At 44.9% G+C, this 21,866-nt stretch overlaps 1 protein-coding gene across 1 annotated transcript in view; it reads right to left on the bottom strand.

The window, feature by feature from the left end:
- Positions 1-21,866, bottom strand: part of LOC137525649 (transmembrane protein 180-like) — a 52,962-nt gene that overhangs the window by 15,622 nt on the left and 15,474 nt on the right. The window contains exons 3-5 of the mRNA XM_068246803.1: positions 14,427-15,155; positions 10,753-10,907; positions 5,887-5,970 (exon numbers count right to left, since the gene is read on the bottom strand). Coding sequence (XP_068102904.1) covers positions 5,887-5,970; positions 10,753-10,907; positions 14,427-15,155 — 968 coding nt within the window. The remainder of the gene's footprint in view (positions 1-5,886; positions 5,971-10,752; positions 10,908-14,426; positions 15,156-21,866) is intronic.

The raw sequence follows: 21,866 nt of genomic DNA, 5'->3' as shown, positions 1-21,866 counted from the left end.
CTATAAGGCGTACATTAAAAAAGGGTGCCTGGAAATTTGGGTGCCCCAAAAAATGAAAGAATATTGGTAAATTTACAGATATTCTACTGTTACAGTGAAAATGATGATAGTAAAAAACGAAGCCCTCCCTCCACCGATGCCTAAACTTACACCCCCACCCCACCCCCCCACCACCACCACAATCAGTCCGTGGGAAAGAAAACCTGCAAAAATGGTAAATTTCAGACGCTACCATTAGCACCCAGTGAAATATTGCTAATAGTGGGAAATCTGGGTTCTAGGGCAACCCGCAATGCCAAAAACGTCTACAAATAGCGGGCTCAAGCACAGGTGGAGGAAACACTGGGAATCCATGCAATACTGGAGGGACATGGCAGAACTAGGGGACATATGGCACTGATAGAGTGGCAATGGGGGGATTTAACAATGCTGTGGGGGATACTGGGGTGGTAAGGGCAAAGCTTGGGGGAGAAATGGAAGAAGTGGCAAAGCTAGCGAGACATTAGGGTAACAGAACAACGTTAGGGGATATGACACTGGAGGATTTGACTGTTCTGAGGACACTGGGCGAATACGTCAGTACTGGAGGGATGAATCTGGGCGGCCCAACTGCCCACCTGACTTCAAATCCACCTCTTGGATTCAGAAGAGCGAGTGAGGGCAGAGCCAAGCCCATTGCCTACCTACATAAACCTACGTGATCTCTGCTCCAACTCAGAGGCTGAAAATACGGTTATGGTTGCTTCTGCAGTAGTGCTCCTACACAAGAAGTACTGACAGCAGACAGATCATAGAATGCAGCCTCCCCTTAGAGGACAAAAAACACCTGATATCATCTAATCCAGGGGTCCCCAAACGTTTTGGGTCGGGGGCCGGGTCAACATACTTCAGAATGCTGGGGGGCCGGAGTATACATAAAATAATGTAGAAGTCTTTGTGCATCAGACAGTGAAGCATACCCAAGTGACAACCTGCAGTGGACAGCAATGTCACCTGATGTGGAATTTGATTAGAAACCAGCGAATTACTGCTTTCTGGCTTCCATGTGGATGGGTGGTGCCAGCACTGCTATTCCATATGCGGACCACCAATATTTAAAGATGTAGCTAACTGCATCTGTAATGAATACATTTTCTGTGTGGGGGGCCAGTAAAAAAGTCTCAGGGGGCCACATTCGGCCCGCGGGCCTTAGTTTGAGGACCACTGATCTAATCAGTGCATTTCTTCACTGACACTGACCACTCCCCCACATATCCAGGGAAACATTGTGTCCGGAGTGATGCTTTAGGCCTAGTTTACATAAATACTTTCCAGGCATTTGAACAGGCCTAAAATGCTTTGGAGTGAATCCCCAATCATGGCAATGTGCCAGTACACACGAGAACTGATTTAGGAGGATTCATTTAATGGTAAACAAAGAAATGTGGCATGCACCCCCATGGATGTAATTACTAAGAAAAATGATATCAAATTCCTCAATATTGCGCACAAACATCAGATGTCCAAATATCTACAATAGTCTACAATAGGAAAATGGACAAAAAATGCAGTTCTCTATGTTTTATGAAAGGAATGCATTTAAGAAGTGTGCCTATATTAAAGGGAATCTGAAGTGAAAATAAACTTATGATATGATGATTTGTATGTGTAGTACAGCTAAAGGTGGCCATACACTGGTCGATTTGCCATCATAATGACCAACAGATAGATCCCTCTCTGATCGAATCTGATCAGAGAGGGATCGTATGGCTTCCTTTACTGCAAACAGATTGTGAATCGATTCCACTATGAAACCGATTCACAGTCTGTGGAGCTGCCGCTCCGGCCCCCGCTTCCAGTTCACTTCTGGAATTTCCGACTTTAAAGTCAGTATGGTCTGTGCCTGTGCAGTACGCTCCTGGTGACATCAGCAGGAGCGAGGGCACGGCCGTGCAGGCACAGTGGTTTTCCGACTTAAAGTCTGAAAATCCAGAAGTGAACCGGGGGCGGGGCCGGAGCGTCGGTGAGTGGCTGCGCGGGCACAGGATGTCTGCGGGGGAACATTAGAAGCCCCGGGTAAGTTCAGCTCTTTTTCCCCCTAACCCCCTACAGTAGTCCTTTAGGAAACTTCAGTTTATCTATACCAGAGGTCCCCAAACTTTTTTAGTCAAGGGCCGGGTCAACATACTTTAACCTTTTCGGGACCGGCCACCTACCCCCCCTTAAGGACCAGGCATTTTGCGCGGGAAGGGGGTGAGCGCGTTTGGGGGGGTCAGGCGGCCGGATCCCGTCTGTGGCTGCCTGGATTTGTGTCCCCCCATGGTGGCCTGGGCCCCCCCTTCTGCCAGCAGCCTTCACTTACCTTCCAGGCTCCAGCGATGAGCCGCACGGAACCCTCTTCTCCAGCCGGCATCTCCGTTCTGTCTGACGATCAGTTCCGGGTCGCGGCTTGATGACGTCATCAAGCCGGGACCCGGCGCTGACGTCAGACGGAGCGGAAATGCCGGCCAGAGCGGAGGGGGGCGCCGATCGTCGCTGGAACGGCAGGGAGGTGAGTGGATCCTCTTCTTTCCCCCCCCCCGCCCTGCCGCCGCAGCTGTCAAACTGATCACTACGATCCGACGGCGATCGTAGTGATCATGTGATCAGCAGCCATACGCGATGGCTGCTGATCACTCGGGGGAGATGTCGGCTGTCATATGACAGCTTAATCTCCCCCTCCGGGTGCGCACGATCGCGTCGGGAGCGGAAACTGCGGGCCGGCGTAGATCCTACGCCGCATCAGGCTAGAACAGCCACAAGTGCGGCGTAGGATCTCATAGAGGCGGTCCCGAAAAGGTTAAACTGCTGGGGGCCGGAGTGTACATAAAATGATGAAGAAAAACATTACATTTAACCTAGGTAGTGTAAACAACGCCTGAAACACCATCCCCCACACGCAAAGCAATCAGTGTTCAAAATACTTATTTTCAAAAGTCCCCCCAAAACAATCCTCTTTCCCCAGTATTGCAAGGACTGCAAATTATCCACCCCTACACACGTGCACACACACTGCTTTTATATTACCTCTAACCACACGACTTCCCCTCCCCACCACCAAAACCACAATGTTTTCGTGCACCAGACAGTGAAGCATACCCAGGTCACAACCTGCCATACAATTGGACAGCAGTGCCACCTAATGCAGAATTGGATTGGAAGCCAGCGAATGACTTCTTGCTGGCTTCAATGTGGAAATGTGGTACCAGCACTGCTGCCACATCTATAAGTAATACATTTTGTGTGTGGAGGGCCGGTAAAAAAGTCTCAGGCGGCCGCATTCGGCCCGCGGGCCTTAGTTTGAGGACCACTAATCTATACAAAAGAGCTTCACTGAGATAAAAAAGAGCAAAAAAGTTGTGGGCAGCGCTGCCTTTTAAAAAAACTCTTATCTCAATGGTCTCTCATGGTTTCTTGTTTGTTTATGGTTTTTCTGCAGAGAAAAGTTGAAAAGGTTCTGCTCTGTGAAATCATTTGAAATGCTGGGTGTAATGTGTAAACTGCAAATATTACATGTTGCAGTTACAAAAAAAAGCTATATACGGTAACTGAAAATAAAAATGAGATTTTTTCTTTGCTACTAATGTTCTATTCATTACCCGTACTACACATAGAATTAATCTTGCTAATTTTATAAATTTTAAAGTATGGAAGTTTGTTATGTAATCACGCAACAATGGCTGAACGGATTTGAATGAAATTTGGCACACACACAGTACATTACCTGGAATAACATATAGGATACTTTTTATCCCCATAGCCAAAAAGTGGGTGGAGACAAATACAAATTTCACTGGGAAAAATGTAAACTGCAGCCATTCTTACACTGTTAAGGGTAGGGTTCTCAAACTTTGCACAGTTGGTCACTGGGTGACTGGAATTAATATTCAGAAAAGTGGGCGGAGCTTACAAAAGCCAAATTAAAATTCACCTATTGATTTTCAAGAGGAACATTTTATTGCTGCCATTCTTGCACTGTTAATGGCAGAAACCTCAAACCTGGTACAGTTGGTCATTGGGTGACTGGAGTTCAAACTCAGAAAAAGGGGTGGAGCCACAGCCAATCAGATTTGTTTCATTTCAATGCAAATTATTGCTGCTTAAGACTGCAAAGCTCACAAACTCGGTCATTGAGTAATTGTGTGTTAGGCTTAGAAAAAGTGGGCAGAGCCAACACCAGCCAAATACATAAGCGGGCAACGCCGGGCCATCTGCTAGTTATATAATACGTTTTTTTCCGCTTCAGTGTCACTTTAAGGAAGCCTTGTGCCACTGACTATATACGTGTGTGGATTAGTTTACATGCTTTATTACCATACATTATAGATGATCTTATAACACAATGGATATTTTACACCTAAAAATAATTTACTTTTAACTTCTAGTTTGTCAAATTTCTAAGGATCATCAAGCATCTGCCAGAGTGTCAGAGGACACCTGCCCCCCTCCCCCAAGTATATGTGTGCCCCTCCCCCAAGTATATGTGTGCACCTCCCCCAAGTATGTGTGCTCCCTCCCCCAAGTATATGTATGCCCCCTTCCCAAAGTATATGTGTGCCCCCTCCCCCAAGTATATGTGTGCCCCCAGGCCCGTGGTGAGTATTGCATGCTTACCTATCACAATGGTGCGACTCCTGTGTCTGTCATCTTTCTGAATTGCCCCTGCCAGTGCCTGTACCCCTTGACACCACCGCATGAAGTGATATCAGTACACGCGGTGGTGTCATGTGGTACAGGCGCTCACGGTAGCAAAAACTGGACACAGGAGGAGGCAAGAAGGTGGTCCAGGTGAGCCTGCAACACTCACCCCGGTCCTAGGAGGGGGGTGGGGATGGACTGGCTGGGGATCAGTCTTCGAGAAATTGAATGCCATTACCACCGAGCACCTCCTTGAGCATTTTCCAGCAGGCCCAATCGATAGTTTTAATTGATTTGTCTGAAAATCGTTTAAAGCTATCAATCTCTGCCAGACTCGAACCTTATGATTTAAATAGGTTGGATATTGATGCCACAAATCAAGTAATGTTCTATACTATACTACCTTACTATAATGTACAAACTGGCCAAGAGTCTGGCCAACAATCTCTGTATATCCGGCAGCAACTGTGGAGAGAGACAAGACAAATAATGTTTATATTGTACTTTTCTGCTGGCAGAGACAAAGCACTTGAGCTGCAGCCTCTAGGGGCAGTAGCAATGTTAGGGAGTCTATCCCAAGTAATATGTGCTGGCTTACTGAACAGGAAGAGCTGAGATTTGAACCCAGTTCGCTCGTGTCAGAGGCAGAGCCCTTAACCATGACACTATCCAGCCACTGGAGAGAGAAGAGGCAAGGAATCAAGAGACTGACACTGCAGGTGAGCACAGTAACAAGCAGCCAAAATATCCAATGCAGCCCATTGTGGTTCTTCCAAACAATAATAGCTGCAACTGAGAGGCCTACACAGAGTGTCACCTTTTCAGATCATAAAGGATGTATTTAGGAAACAGGAATGAAAGGTCTGTAGTGTTAATGTAGAGGGTAACTATCTGAGGGTGAAGATCAGAAATACAGACATAGTTCTATGTTGCTATCCGGTATAAACAATGGGGACTCTGTTGCCTCCTTATGTGTCACTGAAGAAGCAATTTTCAAGCTCATCTAAGGGCGACTTAAAAAGAGCTGCCCAGAGCAGTTTTCTGTGAAGGAAAAAAAATGTGTAGTTATCATTTAACATGGATGTATTCATCCATTCACGTAGCAAGTCTAGAATGAACCATGAAAGTCAATGAGTTCACTAATGAATACAGCTACTACTAAACAAGGCCAGCTGTCTGCAGGGTAATAGGGTTGTCATATAACAATTCTGGCCATGTTTTATCACTTACTTGCGCCTGTAGTTAGATAAATCAGCATCCACAATATCAGCAAGAGGCAGATTGAAGAGACTAAATGAGGCATAAACTAATACCCTAAGAGAGAGAGAAAAGATAACTTTAACTATAGTGTTTACAGCATAATAACATTATTTTACAATGCTTTTTTATAAGATACGGTACATAGAAAAACACTAATCAGCCACAATATGTAAACCCCTAACAGGTGAGATGAATAACACTGATTATCCTGTTACAATGTCAAAGGTTGGGATATTTATTAAGCTGTAAGCTTCTGAGCATGCCTGACAAGGGCCACATTGTGATTGCCAGACTACTGGGACAGAGCATCTCCAAAAGCAGGTCTTGTCATGTGTTCCTGGTGTGCAGTCATTAGCATCTACCAGAAGTGGTCCAATAAAGGTCATCTGGTTCTCACTACCCAAGGTCTACGTGGTCTTGTCTTGCCCCCATATACTTCCCTGATTATGATGAATTGAATTGGTGAAGCCTTAAAGGAAACACGAGGTGAAAATAAAGCGATAAGATACACAATTTTATCTATCCTCCTTCCCTTCAAAATTACCTTTTTTTTTTAGATATCCCAGAGTTTTATTTTATATTTAAAACTACTTTTTTAGTTTTTACTGTTTCGTTGTCTATGAACAATTGGTCCTTTTTATCTCTTTCCTGCTTTCAGAAGCCCTTTTCTGCCAGGAAAGTGCTTTATGGTTGTAATTCCTTATTAGTGAGGGTTGCACCATAGTTCGACCCAGTCCTGACCTGGACAGAAACTGTCACTTTCATACCTGATTTTTAATACTTTAAGGCAGATAAAGAAAAAAAAAAGGCTCAGCATAGTTTTTTTTACCATTGGCACTGTACATACACAGGTCTATCTCATCATGTCACATGTCACCTTGTGTACCCTTTAACCACTTGAGGATCGCAGGTTTAAACCCCCCTAAAGACCAGGCCATTTTTCATTAAATTGGCCACTGCAGCTTTAATGCCAAGCTGCAGGGCACACGACACAGCACACAAGTGATTCCCCCCCCCCCCTTTTCTCCCCACCAACAGAGCTCTCTGTTGGTGGGGTCTGATCGCCCCCCAGATGTTTGTTTGTTTATTTATGTTTATTCGTGTGTGTGTTTTTAACAAAAATGTGTTGTTGTTTTTTTTACTATTATATGCCCCCCTTCCCTCCCTTCCCCCGCCAGCCAATCCCTGTGATCAGCTGTCATAGGCTTCAGCCTATGACAGCCGATCACCTCTGTGCCTCTGGAGGGGACAGCCGTGTAACACGGCTGTCCCCAGTACAGCGCTGCTGTAGATCGCAGCGCTGTACGTGTAATTAGACAGCGGTTACGCTGTCTAATAGTCTCCCGAGCGGCGATCGCCGCTCTGAGACTGGAGGCGGAGCTCCACTCTGCCTACCAAACAGGAGATGCACACGCAGCCTGCACGCAATCTCCTGCAAAACAGAGCCCCAGGACTTTACGCCAACCGGCGTGAGGCGGTCCTGGGGCTGCCAAAGCGGCCAAACCCATCGGCGTCAAGTGGTCAGGAGGTAGTTAAGGTGGCCACACACCATACAATTTTTTAAATATCTTTTTTTCAATTCAAGAATTGCAATCAATTTTTTCTGACTGATTGTAACATTTCACAACTCTGACCAACTATCACACACATATCTTAAATGTTTCTCCAATTATAAAATGATTGAAAACTTAGAAAAAAATTGCTTGGGTCTGTACATCAAGAAATTGACAATCTACAACACACCTTTACATTTTAATAAAAATTGATCAGAAAAATCCAGCATTACCGATCTTCTTATACTCTTCTTATATCGAAGAAAAGCAGAAAATTCAATCAGATTTCTCGAACGAATGAAAAGAAAGCTTTCGATTTTTCAGAAAAACTGATTGTAATTATCGAATTGGTGTAAAATTGTATCTTTTAATTGCATGGTGTGTGGCCATGGAGAAAACAAAAGGTTCCCCCTCATCAGTTTGGGCTACCAAGATTGTATTTTTCCACAGTCCAAACTCCAGACACGTCTCACGTTGCGCTCTGTCTCACACTGTGGTCAGTCCGTTTATTTTGGACAGAGCTGGTAAACATTAATGTGTTCCACGTGGACCAACAAACAGATTATTGAGCAGTATGCTGCCATCCTGGCATGTGACCCAAAGCAGCAAGAAAAAACAGGGAACAGTTAACCTTTTGCATGTGTGTGGTGTAATATTACTGGTGATCATTGTTTTTAATACAAGATTTGTAGGTGTTCCCTGAAATGCCCAGGTGTATTTAAAGAGGACCTAAACTCTTCCACAGAAGTGAAGGAAAACAGAGAGAAACCCGCCCTGTTTGTATTTAGAGATGGCAGCCTGTCTAAATTCTCAATTATCTGCTAGTAATAAAACACTGTGATTTGATCTGTCAGCTCTATCTGACCTGTGCAGCAGAGTGTCATTCAGGAAGGCTATATGTAAACACAGGATGTTAACCCTGCTTGTGCTTCCATGAAACCAGGTAACTACACTGCAGCATCTCTGAGAAGCTCTATAAGCTGTAACAAAGAAATGTTTTTTCTGTAAAGGATATTATGCTGTTGCTTGACTTTTAGAGCAGAGAAGAGTTCCTTTGCATACTAATAAATGACCTCCAAAATGTTTAACCACTTGCCGACCGCGCACTCATAATTAGCTGCAGGCTAATTAATCAGGAAACAGCCGCTCGCGCGAGCGGCGGCTTCCTGTCAATTCACGCCGGGGGGCTCCGTGAATAGCCTGCGTGGATCGGGGGGAGGGCCCTAGAGCTGCGCAGCCGCACTAACGTGTATGCGGACTGCGCAGCCGAGGCCAGCTCCGGCGGCCATCTTAGGAGAGGAAGGGGAGCCCGACCCCGTCTGTGGGGTCGGGAGCGGCACGGGTGGGCTATCACACTGCGGGGACCCGGCGGAACTGCACGGAGGGCGCGGATGGCGTCCTCCGTGCATTTAAAAGTGATTAAGGTACTTCTCTTTTTTTACCTATTTGGGCTCGTAAGTCCTTTAAAACATAAACAAGTAATTTAATAACTATATGTACATACAGTACAGGGACCACATTGAAATATTGGTCAGTTAAAGGGAATCCGAGCACCTCTCATGGGTATGCCTTTAAGACTCCGACCGGTACTGCAAAGTACTTAAAGATGCATACCTTTCTGTAGCTTGTGCTCTCCTCTTTCATTTGATGCCTGATGTTCTACACCAAAGTTTTCATTCGATTTCAATTTAAAAATCGCGGCTGCCATCTTGGCTATGTTATAACTTCCGGGTCACACCTGTCTTCTCTGTTTGAGAAGTGTATCACTACATGAAGCAGGAAGAGGAAGTGACACGCATAGCCATTGCAAGAGGCTCCTCCAGAGGGGTCATAGCACCACTTTGTTGGAAGTCGTCTGGCTTAAAGGCATGCCCATGAGAGGTGCTCGGAGTCCCTTTGAATAGATGGTCTCTCAAACAAAGACAAACACAGAAAACGATCCATATTTTTTGTCAAGTTTTTATTGATGTTCCTCATTTCCTGTCCCCTGGACCACCAAGACTCTTATTAAAGCCACTGATATACACATAGGTCCCAGAAAACAGAAGTGAGGGAACATCTTGCACTTGAAACACTGACAACAGTATTTACCCAAAAGCCTCTACTACCTCTCCAGACTATTCAGAATGACAATACATTGATTTGCTGTGTGCAAAGTCCCTTCTCTCCTTAGTAAGTCTAAGCTAAGCAGGACTGAATAAAATCTCCGCTACCAAGTTTCTCTGGAAGCTGCCATGCTCCTATCTGACCTGTGATGTCAGTCAAAATGGTGTCCCGGGGAGGGGTAAGGATGTTAAGATTTTTTAGGATGGCCTGACATCTGGGTACTGACATTTTCCGGAAGAAGATTGATGGGAACTCTTTTGAGTTACACCAGTTTCCAGCTTTGAAGATAGCAATTCCTAGGTCGCAACTCTTGCATGTGGAGAGCATCCAAAGACATCATAACAAAAGTTGTTAGGGTGATACCTTTAATAACTAAGGGTACCCCTTTTCCACCACCGGGTAGCGCTGTAACACTGACACAATCTCCTGGATGCCGATCACATGTCATATCATGTGATCGAGACCCAGAAGACCTGTCGGAAGTTCAGAGCCACCATTGGAGGAAGAAGCCACCTGGAACAGGTAACTATAACTGCTCCCTGCCACCCACTCATTTGGTTGCATTAGGCAACCAAACAAGATATGCCGACAGAGGTTTAGCATGCACCAGCAGTTTAAAAAAAAAAAAAATGTTTGAAGCTGCTTATGGGTTAAGTGAGCATGTAAACCAGAATTATTAGGAACTCACTGACCATCTCTACTGACCCACAACAAGGCTCGATAAGCAGCTGCACCACCAAGAGACTGCATTGCTTAGTATAGCAGGATATTATAATAATTCCATAGGATTCCATCACAACTAAAACTTTCTGGGTCCCATACAAGGTAAACTTCAGGGCCTACCCTGGTCACTCTCCCCCATACAGAAAAAAAAACTAATTCAAGGATTCTCCACAGGCTTCTCTACTCGAGTACTTCCTATACCACCTGATAACCCATACAGGCTTACTCTAGGTTGCATGGAAAGAGGCACTCCAGCTGCATATATACCACATGTCAGCTTTATTCCATGTCTGTACAGCACTCCTGTAACCCTGCGGTGTATGAGCCAAGCAGTGCACAATGTTGTTCTGCTCAGGAAAATGTAAAAAGACATTTACCAGACCCTGTGGCCTGATGAAAAGTAAACCCATGACAGCAAAGTGACAGAAAGCAGGCGTGAGAGATGTTTACTTACATGTTAGTGACAAGGAATGCAGCCAGAAAATAATAATGCTGAGGTCCTACCAGCAACATGAAAACTGCTGAAAAGGCTTCAATGTAGAATCCCCACAGGATCACTTTGTAGTACCCATGGTTTGATAGCAGCGAATGACTGACCAGGATAAGAATCTGTAAAGCACAGAGACACAAAACCATATTAACAATAATATAAACTATAATGCACAAAAAACACTACAGTGTATAGATAACTGTTTCCATTCTGTGACAGTATCCCAAACAAAAATCCAGACAGCAGTAAGTCTGTATTTATAGCATGTTACAACAAATTACCTACTACAGTTAAAGCCACTAACACTGAACTTCAAGGGACCTGGCCAAGCAGTTTAATTTATTAGAATTCATCATACATTGTATATTTTTAAAGGTGCATGTAAGAAAGGAAGAGGTACAATGGGACATACGGAAGCTCAGGGGGACAGGAGAAGGAAAATAGGGGGCTCAAGATAAGCCACAGAGGAGGCACAGAATGACAGGAGTAGGCACAGAATGACCGGGGGAGGCACCGAGGGGCACAGAATGATAGGAGTTGCTAAGGGGCACAAGAGGAACAAAAAGAACAGAGGAGGCACTAAGGGGCACAGGAGGCACAGAACGAAAGGAGGGGGAAACTGTGGCACATAGGAGCCATAGAATGACAGGAAGAAGCAATGAAGTGAATAAGAGGCACAGAATGATAGGAAGAGGCATTTAGGGGCACAGGATGCCAAACAAAAAAAATGACAGGCAGAGGCACTGAAGGGCACAGGAGGCGCAGAAAGACAGGATGAGCTACTGAGGGGCACAGTAGGCACAGATGGAGCACAGAATGGCAGAAAGAGGCACAGAAGGCCACAGAATGACAAGAGGAGGCACTGAGGGCGCAGAATGACAGGTGGAGACACAGAACTACCAGAGGCACTAAGGGACACAGGAGGAGCAGAACAACAGAAGTAGGCACAGAGGGACAGGAGGAGGCACAGAGAGGGCACAGGGGGACAGCAAGTTGGCACAAAAATGTAATCTTACACTGGAGGAACAACGGGCACACTGGTGGCCCATAAGAGGCACAGGGGAACAGAGGTGGAATAGGAGGTGACATTGAAAGCATAGGGGGGAAGAGATGGCATAGAGGGTGACACTATAGGCACAGAGGAATAGAGGAGGCATAGAAGGTGACACTGGAGGCACAGAGGAACAGAGATAGCATAGAGGGTGGTACTGGAGGCACAGGGGAACAGTGGTGGGATAGAGGGCGACACTGGAGGCACAGTAGAGCCACAGGGGGACAAAGAGAGACACTGTATGCTTGGGGGGAGGCCTAGTGTTCCTACTTGCATACAAATTCAGGTTAAGGACGGACCTACACTCTCTATCTCACTCATTAACCAGGGACCACCTGATTACCACATTTATAAATATTTCTATCAGATTCTAGTCTTTTGCCAGCCACATGCTATAAGAGGGAGCTGCAGATTTTCCTCTGGACTGACTCAGAGTTAGACAGGGGAATCTACATATACATGTATAAGACTTGGCACAGTCTGTTGTATAAATATTATATTTATTTGTAACAAGTGTGTGTGTGAAGTTGGCACAAAAAATGTAAATACTAAATAATAATAACAACAACAACTGTGTTTCTTACCATCATACAAATCTTCTATAGCAGTCTCAGTGCTCTGGAGTCTCCTGAACCCCTCGTCTTCTGACTGTAAACTAGTCAAATGGAAGCGCCTGCTGCCACAGATGTGCGCAATTGGAACTGGGCATATGAAATTCCTAAACAGCGCAATCCTAGTAAAAGGGAGTACTAACTAGTGCATGAGTGCTCCCTATGACTAGGCATGTGCGGTCAATGAACTTGTGCATGCCCAGTTAAAATGTGCTAATTCACATGCACTGGGCATGTGTGATTCAAGAACTTGAGCATGTCCAGATTAAATGTGCTTGTCTGTGGTGTTTCTGTTTGACTGCTTCCCACTGAAAAAAGGGGCCTGGAGCACTGAGATTGCAACAGAAACTGTAAGAAACACAGGGCCGCCTTAATATTACACTGCTGTGCCCACTTAAGGTATTATGCATAATGTTTTATATTTGAAATTAAATTCGATGTTGTAACATGTTGCTAGTCAAGGTAAAACTATTTAAAACATTTTAGATCAACAATGGTTAAAGGGAATCTAAAGAGAGACGAATATAGAGGCTGCCATATTTATTTCCTGTTAAACAATACCAGTTGCCTGGCAGTCCTGCTGATCTCTTTGGCTGCAGTAGTGTCTGAATCACACACCATAAGCAAGCATGCAGCTAATTGGGTAAGGCTAGGGCCACACTAGCTCCGGGTGCGGGACGCATCCGCGGTCCGGGCTCCGATTTTCAAAACCCGGAACGCAAACGGATCTGTGCTGCCTTTTTTGCAGCACACGTTTTGGATCCGCTTGCGTGTTTTTTGTTTTTTTTTTGCTAGAGGGGGTAGCAGCCAGGACGGGGGGCTGCGGGCAAAGCGGCGGCCAGGGGGGTCACATCCCCCCCCCCCTTGCTCACCTGGGTGCCCCCCGTCCCCGCTCCCCCTCCAGCTCGCATATAATGTAATAATTTGTACCTAATGAAGTTCGGCGAGCCGGGCACTTCCGCCCACACCGCTCGCCGTCACTTCCTGCAATGTCGCCCTCTGTATTTCAGTGGGCGGCATCGCAGGAAGTGACGGCGAGCGGTGTGGGCGGAAGTGCCCGGCTCGCCGAACTTCCTTAGGTACAAATTATTACATTATATGCGAGCTGGAGGGGGAGCGGGGACGGGGGGCACCCAGGTGAGCAAGGGGGGGGGGGATGTGACCCCCCCTGGCCGCCGCTTTGCCCGCAGCCCCCCGTCCTGGCTGCTACCCCCTCCAGCATGGCGGCCCTCTCCTTCACCATGGGACACTGGAAACTGATCCGTTTCCAGTGTCCCAAAATGTCAGTGAAGAGGGAGGCCCGTTTCCCCATTGATTTTCACTACCCGTACGTGTATACGGGTCCGTGAAAAATGCTGCAAGTCCGGACTCAGCGTTCCGGGTTTAAAAACGTATTCCGCGGATCGCACGCGGATACGTTTTTAACTTAAGTGTGTACTGTTCCTATTTTTAACATTGGTATCCGTGGCTACGTTTTTCGTCCGGGACAAAAAACGTAGCTACGGATACGTTTTTAAATCAAGTGTGAACTAGCCCTAAGACTCAGTTAGACTTCAGTCAGAGAACCTGATCTACATGCTTCAGGGTCTATGCCTGGTACACATGATGCATTTTTCCATCAGATTGTCAGGAGAACCGATTATTTCCAATCAATTCTTTTCCAATCACTTCTATACATCAGATCGGACCTGTCTAATTGATTTGACCGTCAATTTGATGGAAAAGTGCATCGTGCACACCAAGCAGAGGATTAGCAGGACAGCCAGGCAATTTGCATCGTTTAAAAGGAAACAAATATGCCAGCCTCTATACCCTTCTTACATCAGGAACCCTTTAACCCCCCCCCCCCCCCCCCTTCTAAAGCTCCAGTTTTTTTTTTTGTTTTTTTTGTACATGCTTATGTCTGTTTTTGCAAATCCATTTGCATTTTTGGTTTCAAGGTCTAAATGAAAACAGCACAAAAAGAACATACAAACCTGGGGAAATATAGATCCAGCTCCATACATGATGCTTCTTACAGTGGAAGGAAGAGCATCTTTAGGAATTAAGTTATCAGCAAATATCATCATGAAATTGCTGCAAAAAGTGGCATGGAAGACTTGGAAAAAGTTCATGGCTACAAAGAGCAAAAAGTTTTTTTGAGTGAGGATCTGCCTGGTGAGGCTAATCACAGAGGCCCAGGAGAACGAATTGTCTAAGCTTCTACCATACTCCACAGACTTCTCCCGCTGCTCGTACTGGCTCACACCAAACACGCCGGTGTAACACATGCAAGCAGTGGACAGCACCGCCACACACACGGTGAAGGTCTGAAAGCTTGCAAAGTTCTCCATGTTATCAGAAACAAGTCCACAGAAAAGGATGCTTGAGGAGCCCAGCAGGGAAGCCACCTGGTTGTATCTTATGAGTTGGAGACGGTTTTCATGCTTGGTTGAGATCTCAGCAAACAGGGCACACTGGGCAAGCAGAACAAAGGTAAGCATGCCATCAAACACGCACAGTGCCACCACAAGATGGACACCGCTAAGCCATTCACCTTCTGTGTACTCCTTCCAGGGAAACCAAGGTAACAGGAAGGCCAAAGCATAAAAAGGCGCTCCGTATAAGATAGATCGGCGCCGTATTGAGCAAAAGTCCGATTTGGAGTTATCCTGCATGTACCCAAACAGGGGGTCATTTACGGCATTCCAGATCATGAACACAACCTAAAAGAAAGAAATAATCTCTTATAGTCAATTCTACTTTCATTATAAAACAGCCATAAACACAGGCAAGTGCTGCAAAAGTCTTTTTGTAATTTACTGTTAGTATAATGAATAATCATAGTATTTTTAAGAACTATCAAAATTCACAGTAAGCTCAAACGTAACTTCTTAGCTCCCATGGTAACATTATTCTGAAGTACAGATTGCCTCACAGCATGAGTAATTATATGCACAAAGCAGGAGTTAACGTTTATTATTTGCAACAGCTGAACCATTCAGTGGCGTAAGACAAATCAAGAGGCCCCCCCCTGGAAACCTTTGATGGAACCCCCCAATGTTCACATTCTTTCTCTTGGAGGCCCATCTTACAAGGCTTATAAAACAAGTGTGGCCATCAGCATCTTCACACCCAGAACATGTGTAACCACAAAAACACTGTAATTGGAAAAATTGGGAGACCAAAAACCATATCCTCAATGGTGCGCCACAACACCAATAATATAACCATATAAGTACAAGGATATAAAGTAAAAAAGTATTTTTGAAGAGACAAAAAAGTTTTAAGATGATCTTAAATTTTAATGTATCAAAAGAGTTCACAAATCAAGCGAATTTATCTTTGCAAACAACATCCCATTATCAAGTACCAAAAACATATGTTGAAATATGCAATTGTTTAAAAAAAGCGACAACGTCGACTTGTTTCGGAGTAACCTTCTTCAGGCCTTCACAAACAATTGTAATCTAAAATGTAATGTATAGAAAACACAACATTAAATTACAGTAATTAACAATAAAGCAAGCAAACTGCATTAAATACACATAAATAAATATGAAAATTAAATAACAACAATGGTAACATAATCAAAAATACCAAGATGAGAGCAGACCACAAAAAAATAAATAGACTCAAGAGAGATAAGCCAGAAAAAAATAAGCCAGAAAATAAAAAAAATAAAGAATAAACATAAGCCACCTGAAAAAAATAACCAAACTGTGTAGGAATCATAGATCCTATAGAAAATTGGAAGGAAAAGAGAGCAACAAATCCTCCTCATCACTGAATGAAGGGAAAGGAGGAGATACAGGTAAAAATCAGAATACCTGTAATATACAGGACAAAAATTGGGACGGGTACCATCTGGATAAAATCAAGCCAGGAAACACCACTCCTTGTGTTGGAGCATTTTTTTTTTACATTGAAAAGCGCATATTATTATCTTTTTATATATTATATATTGTGTAATTATTTTAGATGGTGTTTCCTGGCTTGATTTTGTCCAGATGGTACCTGTCCCAATTTTTGTCCTGTATATTACAGGTATTCTGATTTTTACCTGTATCTCCTCCTTTCCCTTCATTCAGTGGTGAGGAGGATTTGTTTGCTCTCTTTTCCTTCCAATTGTCCGATTCCTACACATTTTTTTTTTTTTTTTTTAGGTGGCTTATGTTTATTTTTTATTTTTATGTTTTTTATTTTCTGGCTTATTTTTTTCTGGCTTATCTCTCTTGGGTCTATTTATTTTTTTCTGGTCTGCTCTCATCTTGGTATTTTTGATTATGTTACCATTGTTGTTATTTAATTTTTCATATTCATTTTTATGTACCGTATTTGTCGCCGTGTAAGACGCACTTTTTCTCCCCCAAAAATGAGGAGAAAAAGTCCCTGCGTCTTATACGGCAAATGCAGGGAATCCCCTACTTAATAACGCCCGCCGTTCCGAACCGCCGACCCGCCGCCATGTTGGGGTTTCCCTGCCTGCCTTCCCCATGCCTGCCCGAGTCTCCTGGCCCCCTCCCGGATGGAAGTGTCAATAGTGGCAGCAACTTACCTTTAGCATGCTCCTGCGCTGATCCTAGATGATTGCGCTGCCCCCCGCTAGCCTCCTCTGCCTCCCCCCCTGCTTTTCTGCCCCCCCCGGGTGAAGGAATAAGTAGCGGTAGCTTACCTCCGCAGTGCGCCCGCGATGACTGCAGACGTCCGTCTTCCAGGCACTTCTCGCTCTAGTGACCGGCTTTGAACTGCGCGTCATCAGTTCAAGCCGGCCACTAGAGCAAGAAGTGCCAGTCATCGCGGGCGCACGGCGGAGGTAAGCTACCGCTACTTATTCCTTCACCCGGGAGGGGGCCAGAAAAGCAGGGGGGAGGCAGAGGAGGCTAGAGGGGGGCAGCGCAATCATCTAGGATCAGCACAGGATCCTGCCAAAGGTAAGTTGCCGCCGCTATTGACACTTCTATCCGGGGGGGCCAGGAGACGCAGGCAGGTGGGAGGGAGGAAGGCTGGGGGGGGGGGGGGAGAGGACATATGGAGGGCACTGGAGGACATATGGGGGGCACAGGAGGACATATGGGGGGCACAGGAGGACATATGGGGGGCACAGGAGGACATATGGGGGGCACAGGAGGACATATGGGCGGCACAGGAGCACACATATGGGGGCACACAGGACACATGGGGGGCACAGGAGGACATATAGGGGCACAGGAGCACACAGGAGGACACATGGGGGGGCACAGAAGTACACATGGGGGGCACATGAGGACACGGGGGGCACATGAGAACACACAGGAGTACACATGGGGGGCACAGAAGGACACGTGGGGGGGGGCACATGAGGACACAGTACACATGGGGGGGGCACAGAAGGACACATGGGGGGCTTATTAGGACACAAAGGAGGACACATGGGAGGCACAGGAGGACACTTGGGGGCACAGGAGGACACATGGGGGCACAGGAGGACACACAGAAGGACACATGAGGATATGGGGGGCACAGGAGCACACATGAGGACACACAAGGATATGTACAAGACGCTCCTGGAATATGGACGCACCAGGTTTAGTATTTTTTTTCCCCTGGTTTTTGCCCTCTAAACCAGGGTGCGTGTTATATTCCGGAGCGTCTTATACGGCGCGAAATACGGTATTTGATGCAGTTTGCTTGCTTTATTGTTAATTACTGTAATTTAATGTTGTATTTTCTATACATTACATTTTAGATTACAATTGTTTGTGAAGGCCTGAAGAAGGTTACTCCGAAACAAGTCGACATTGTAGCCTTTTTAAACAATTGCATATTTCAACATATGTTTTTGGTACTTGATAATGGGATGTTTGCAAAGATGAATTCGCTTGAAGATTTGTGAACTCTGTTTTTACAAAAGAACTTTTTGATACATTAAAATTTAAGATCATCTTGAAACTTTTTTGTCTCTTCAAAAATACTTTTTTTTTACTATATATCCTTGTACTTATATAGCCACAAAAACACCCGATCTGAAGAATGGACCCCTTTATCATAGGTAAAGAAGTAGTGGTTGGGGCCCCCTTTCAGCTCTGGGCCCCCTGCAGGTGCAGGAGCTGCTCCCTTCTAGTTACACCCCTGACACCAATCCACTTACAGCAACTTTTGACACTCATTTCTATCATTTTCTATTAGAAACAATGTAAAACTGCTGTTTGATATGCTTAAGCAATCTGAAATAATGCTATCGTGCTATATGTATAATCATTAGGGACTACTGTGAACTATAGAAGCTGGCCTTCGTGTCTAGAGTCCTTGGGTCAACTGTCTCCCTCCTTTGCACAGCAAGTGAGATCTGCAGAGCTTGTTGTGCCTGTCTCTACCTCCTTTTCACACAAATAGCAGCCAACTGGCTATGTCTTTGGCTGTAGCCAATCATGCGATTTGTCTTACCTCAGCACTAGAGCCATGTCACACAGGAGTCATACCTGCTGCTACTAGTCACAGCTACTAAGATGCTAAAAAGCTGCTATTAATGTAAGTGTGGAAAGATTAAGGTCCCATTTCCACTTATGTGTGCGGTGCAGTTGTGCATATTTTTCTCCTTATTGCTCCTCCTTCTCACAGCCGCCTCTGTTAAGCCACTCCAACCGGTTTCGTCACCTGACTTTCTACGGGGCCCCTTGGGAAAGTCAGGTGACGAAATTGTGGAGTGGCTTAACAAAGGTGACCAGGAGACAGATGAGCTATAGGGAGACACGCTGCCAGCCGGAGCTCACTGGGAGTGGTAATGGTAGCAGTTAGATGCTTTCCCCATTTGCCCTCAACATCCGCACTTATGTGTATGCCTGTTGCGGACATACACTGACAAAGTGTGAATTTTAATTTGTGCTTTTATGAAGATATACAAAGTTTTTTATACGGTATTACACTATTAGAGTTCCCTATTGTTTTTACACATCTGATGAACCTACTGATTAAGAGCGGTGACAGAGCCAACTAAGACCAGACGGGCAAAGGAGTTTCCATAAGCGCAAATGATCATTTTGTATGATCATTGGATCTGGTGAATGCGGAGTGTTCTGTGGTCTGGTGGAGGTTCCTAACTGTTACTTTGAAGCTTTCCGCATATTGGCCTCAGTTGCAGGCCATTTCACACTTTGGCCGGCCAGATTCCAAAGTGGCCAGACTTTGGGTTCTGGCCATAACATATACACCTTTTGGCCAGTACCAGTGCATAACCATATATATATTGAATTTCTGCATCTTTATTTATTTATTTATTGTGTTTATAAAGCGCCAACATATTACGCAGCGCTGTAATCTTTACTTCTTTTGCCCTTCCCTCCCCTCCTCAAGTTGTTGTTTTTAGATTTAGAACATTTCTTAGTTCTTTATGTTGATGGATGTACTGTATAAAGATTATATATTTTTTACATTACCCAGCATAGTGCTAATTCTTGCTCTTCTATTATTCATGTTTATCTTTATGTGCACATGCTGATGTACTTAGTGTTCTCTATCTTTAGTTCTTTTGTCAGATGTTTTTCTTTTAATGCATCCTTGTTTCTCTACTGACTTTCTCCAAATGTTTCCCTCCTAGCTAATAAATGTACATTTATAATTGATTAGGCCAGCCTTATAAAAGCCTCACCCATGATAAAGAAAAGACTCACCAATGAGGTCCACCCTATAGCCTGAAAATAGCTACAATGCATAATAAGTCTAAAGAGACAGAGACATTAGACTGAAGTCAGTTGTGCAAAATACAGTCTACCTGCCCAGAAATAACTATACAGACCATCACATGTTTTGTATAGAGAGGGGAGGCTGAGTGTAGAAGGATATGTCCTAATGTAAGGGAACACAAAAGCAATTTGCTGTTAACCCTTCCCCCTTCCCCATTGGGTATGGGGAACATTCATATGTTACGGCCAGAACCCGAAGTCTGGCCACTTCGGGTTCTGGCCGGGCAAGACAAGAAGTGAACATCTCACTGCGGCCAATGTGAGAAATGAATTAAGATTTCCTGGATTCCATTGGCAATGTGACAAATGAAGCCGGCTCCTCATACAAATATCAATAGCCAATCGAATCATAAATGAATGAATCTTGAGATGATTAGCTAAGGTCTATGAATTTTGAAGGTGTCCATAAACGTGAGGCGTTTGTCGTTTGCCCTGGTTGGTATTTGTGAATTATGTATACACATATGTATATTATGTATACACATGTTTAAAGTAAACCTTATCCTCACCAAAAAACTGATACTTACCTAGGTAGAGGGAAGCCTCCTAATCCCTACTGCTGTTGCTCGTGCCCATTTGGATGTTCTCAGCCGCACTCCTCTACCTGTACGAGCGCGGCCGTATTGTGCCCAAGCGAGTACAGCTGCACCTGCGCAGAAGCACGGAGCTTCCCATGTACTAGTGACTCCGGCTTACTGCGCAGGGGTGGCTGTACCTGTGCAGGCTCAGCACAGCCGTACTCGTACATGAAGCATGGTCACGATCACATTCCCGATAAGCGTTTGTCCAAAATGTTCCAGGGATCCGCTTGTGGCAACAGTGGTGGCCAGGAGGTCATGGGAAGCCTCTGAAGGCGCCAAAGAGTAAGTATTTGTTTTATTTTGCCTCGGGTACACTATAACCAGCCAATCATCTGTTGTTTAGCTATGGCAGTGGCATAGCTAAGGACCTATGGGCCTCAGTGCAAGTTTTACATGGGGCCCGCCAAGCACTCAAAACATAAATAATATGGCACACCAAAACCTCCCAAGGACAACTTCAGTGTCAGAGGTGCAAGAAAGGGAGGGGGAACAGTTTGTTAATGATTACTCCAATTCAAAGCATCTATGAAAGTGATTATTACAAGCACATTACATTAGCATTATGACCAAATGTAGACTGGTTCATGTCATTGTTTTCCCCATAACCATGTATGGCTAGAAAGTTGGACCCTAAGAAAAGCAGATAGAAGAAAGATATACTCCTTCAAGTTGTAGTGCTGGCGACAGTTGCTTTGCATTCCATGGACAGCAAGGAGAAATATTGGAACGTATAAGACCAGACATGTCACTGGAAGGCAAGATCACCAGACTCACATATTTCACGTGATGCAATCAAAATCCTTAGAGAAAGACCTAATGCTAGGACTGATCAATGGCAAAAGCTGACAGGCCGCCAGAGAATGCATTGGCTTGCCACCATCAAAGCTGACACAGGATTGAGCTCAAGGCAACTAGCAGAAATGGTACAAGATCGGACAGCATGGAGAGAGCTTACCTATAGAATCGCCAAGACTGGGATACGACTGAATAAATAACATCATCATCATCATCATCATTACCAGCACAGGACCAATAAAAAGCTAATACTGCAGTTGAGGAGGGCTGGGCCAAGGGCCCCAGTGCGGTCGCAACCTCTGCACCCCCTATTGTTACGCCACTGCCATTAAGCTAATAA

The sequence above is a fragment of the Hyperolius riggenbachi genome, chromosome 7 (genome assembly GCF_040937935.1).
Source record: "Hyperolius riggenbachi isolate aHypRig1 chromosome 7, aHypRig1.pri, whole genome shotgun sequence".
Taxonomy (NCBI): Eukaryota; Metazoa; Chordata; class Amphibia; order Anura; family Hyperoliidae; genus Hyperolius; species Hyperolius riggenbachi.
This window is presented reverse-complemented; position numbering and strand designations above follow the sequence as displayed.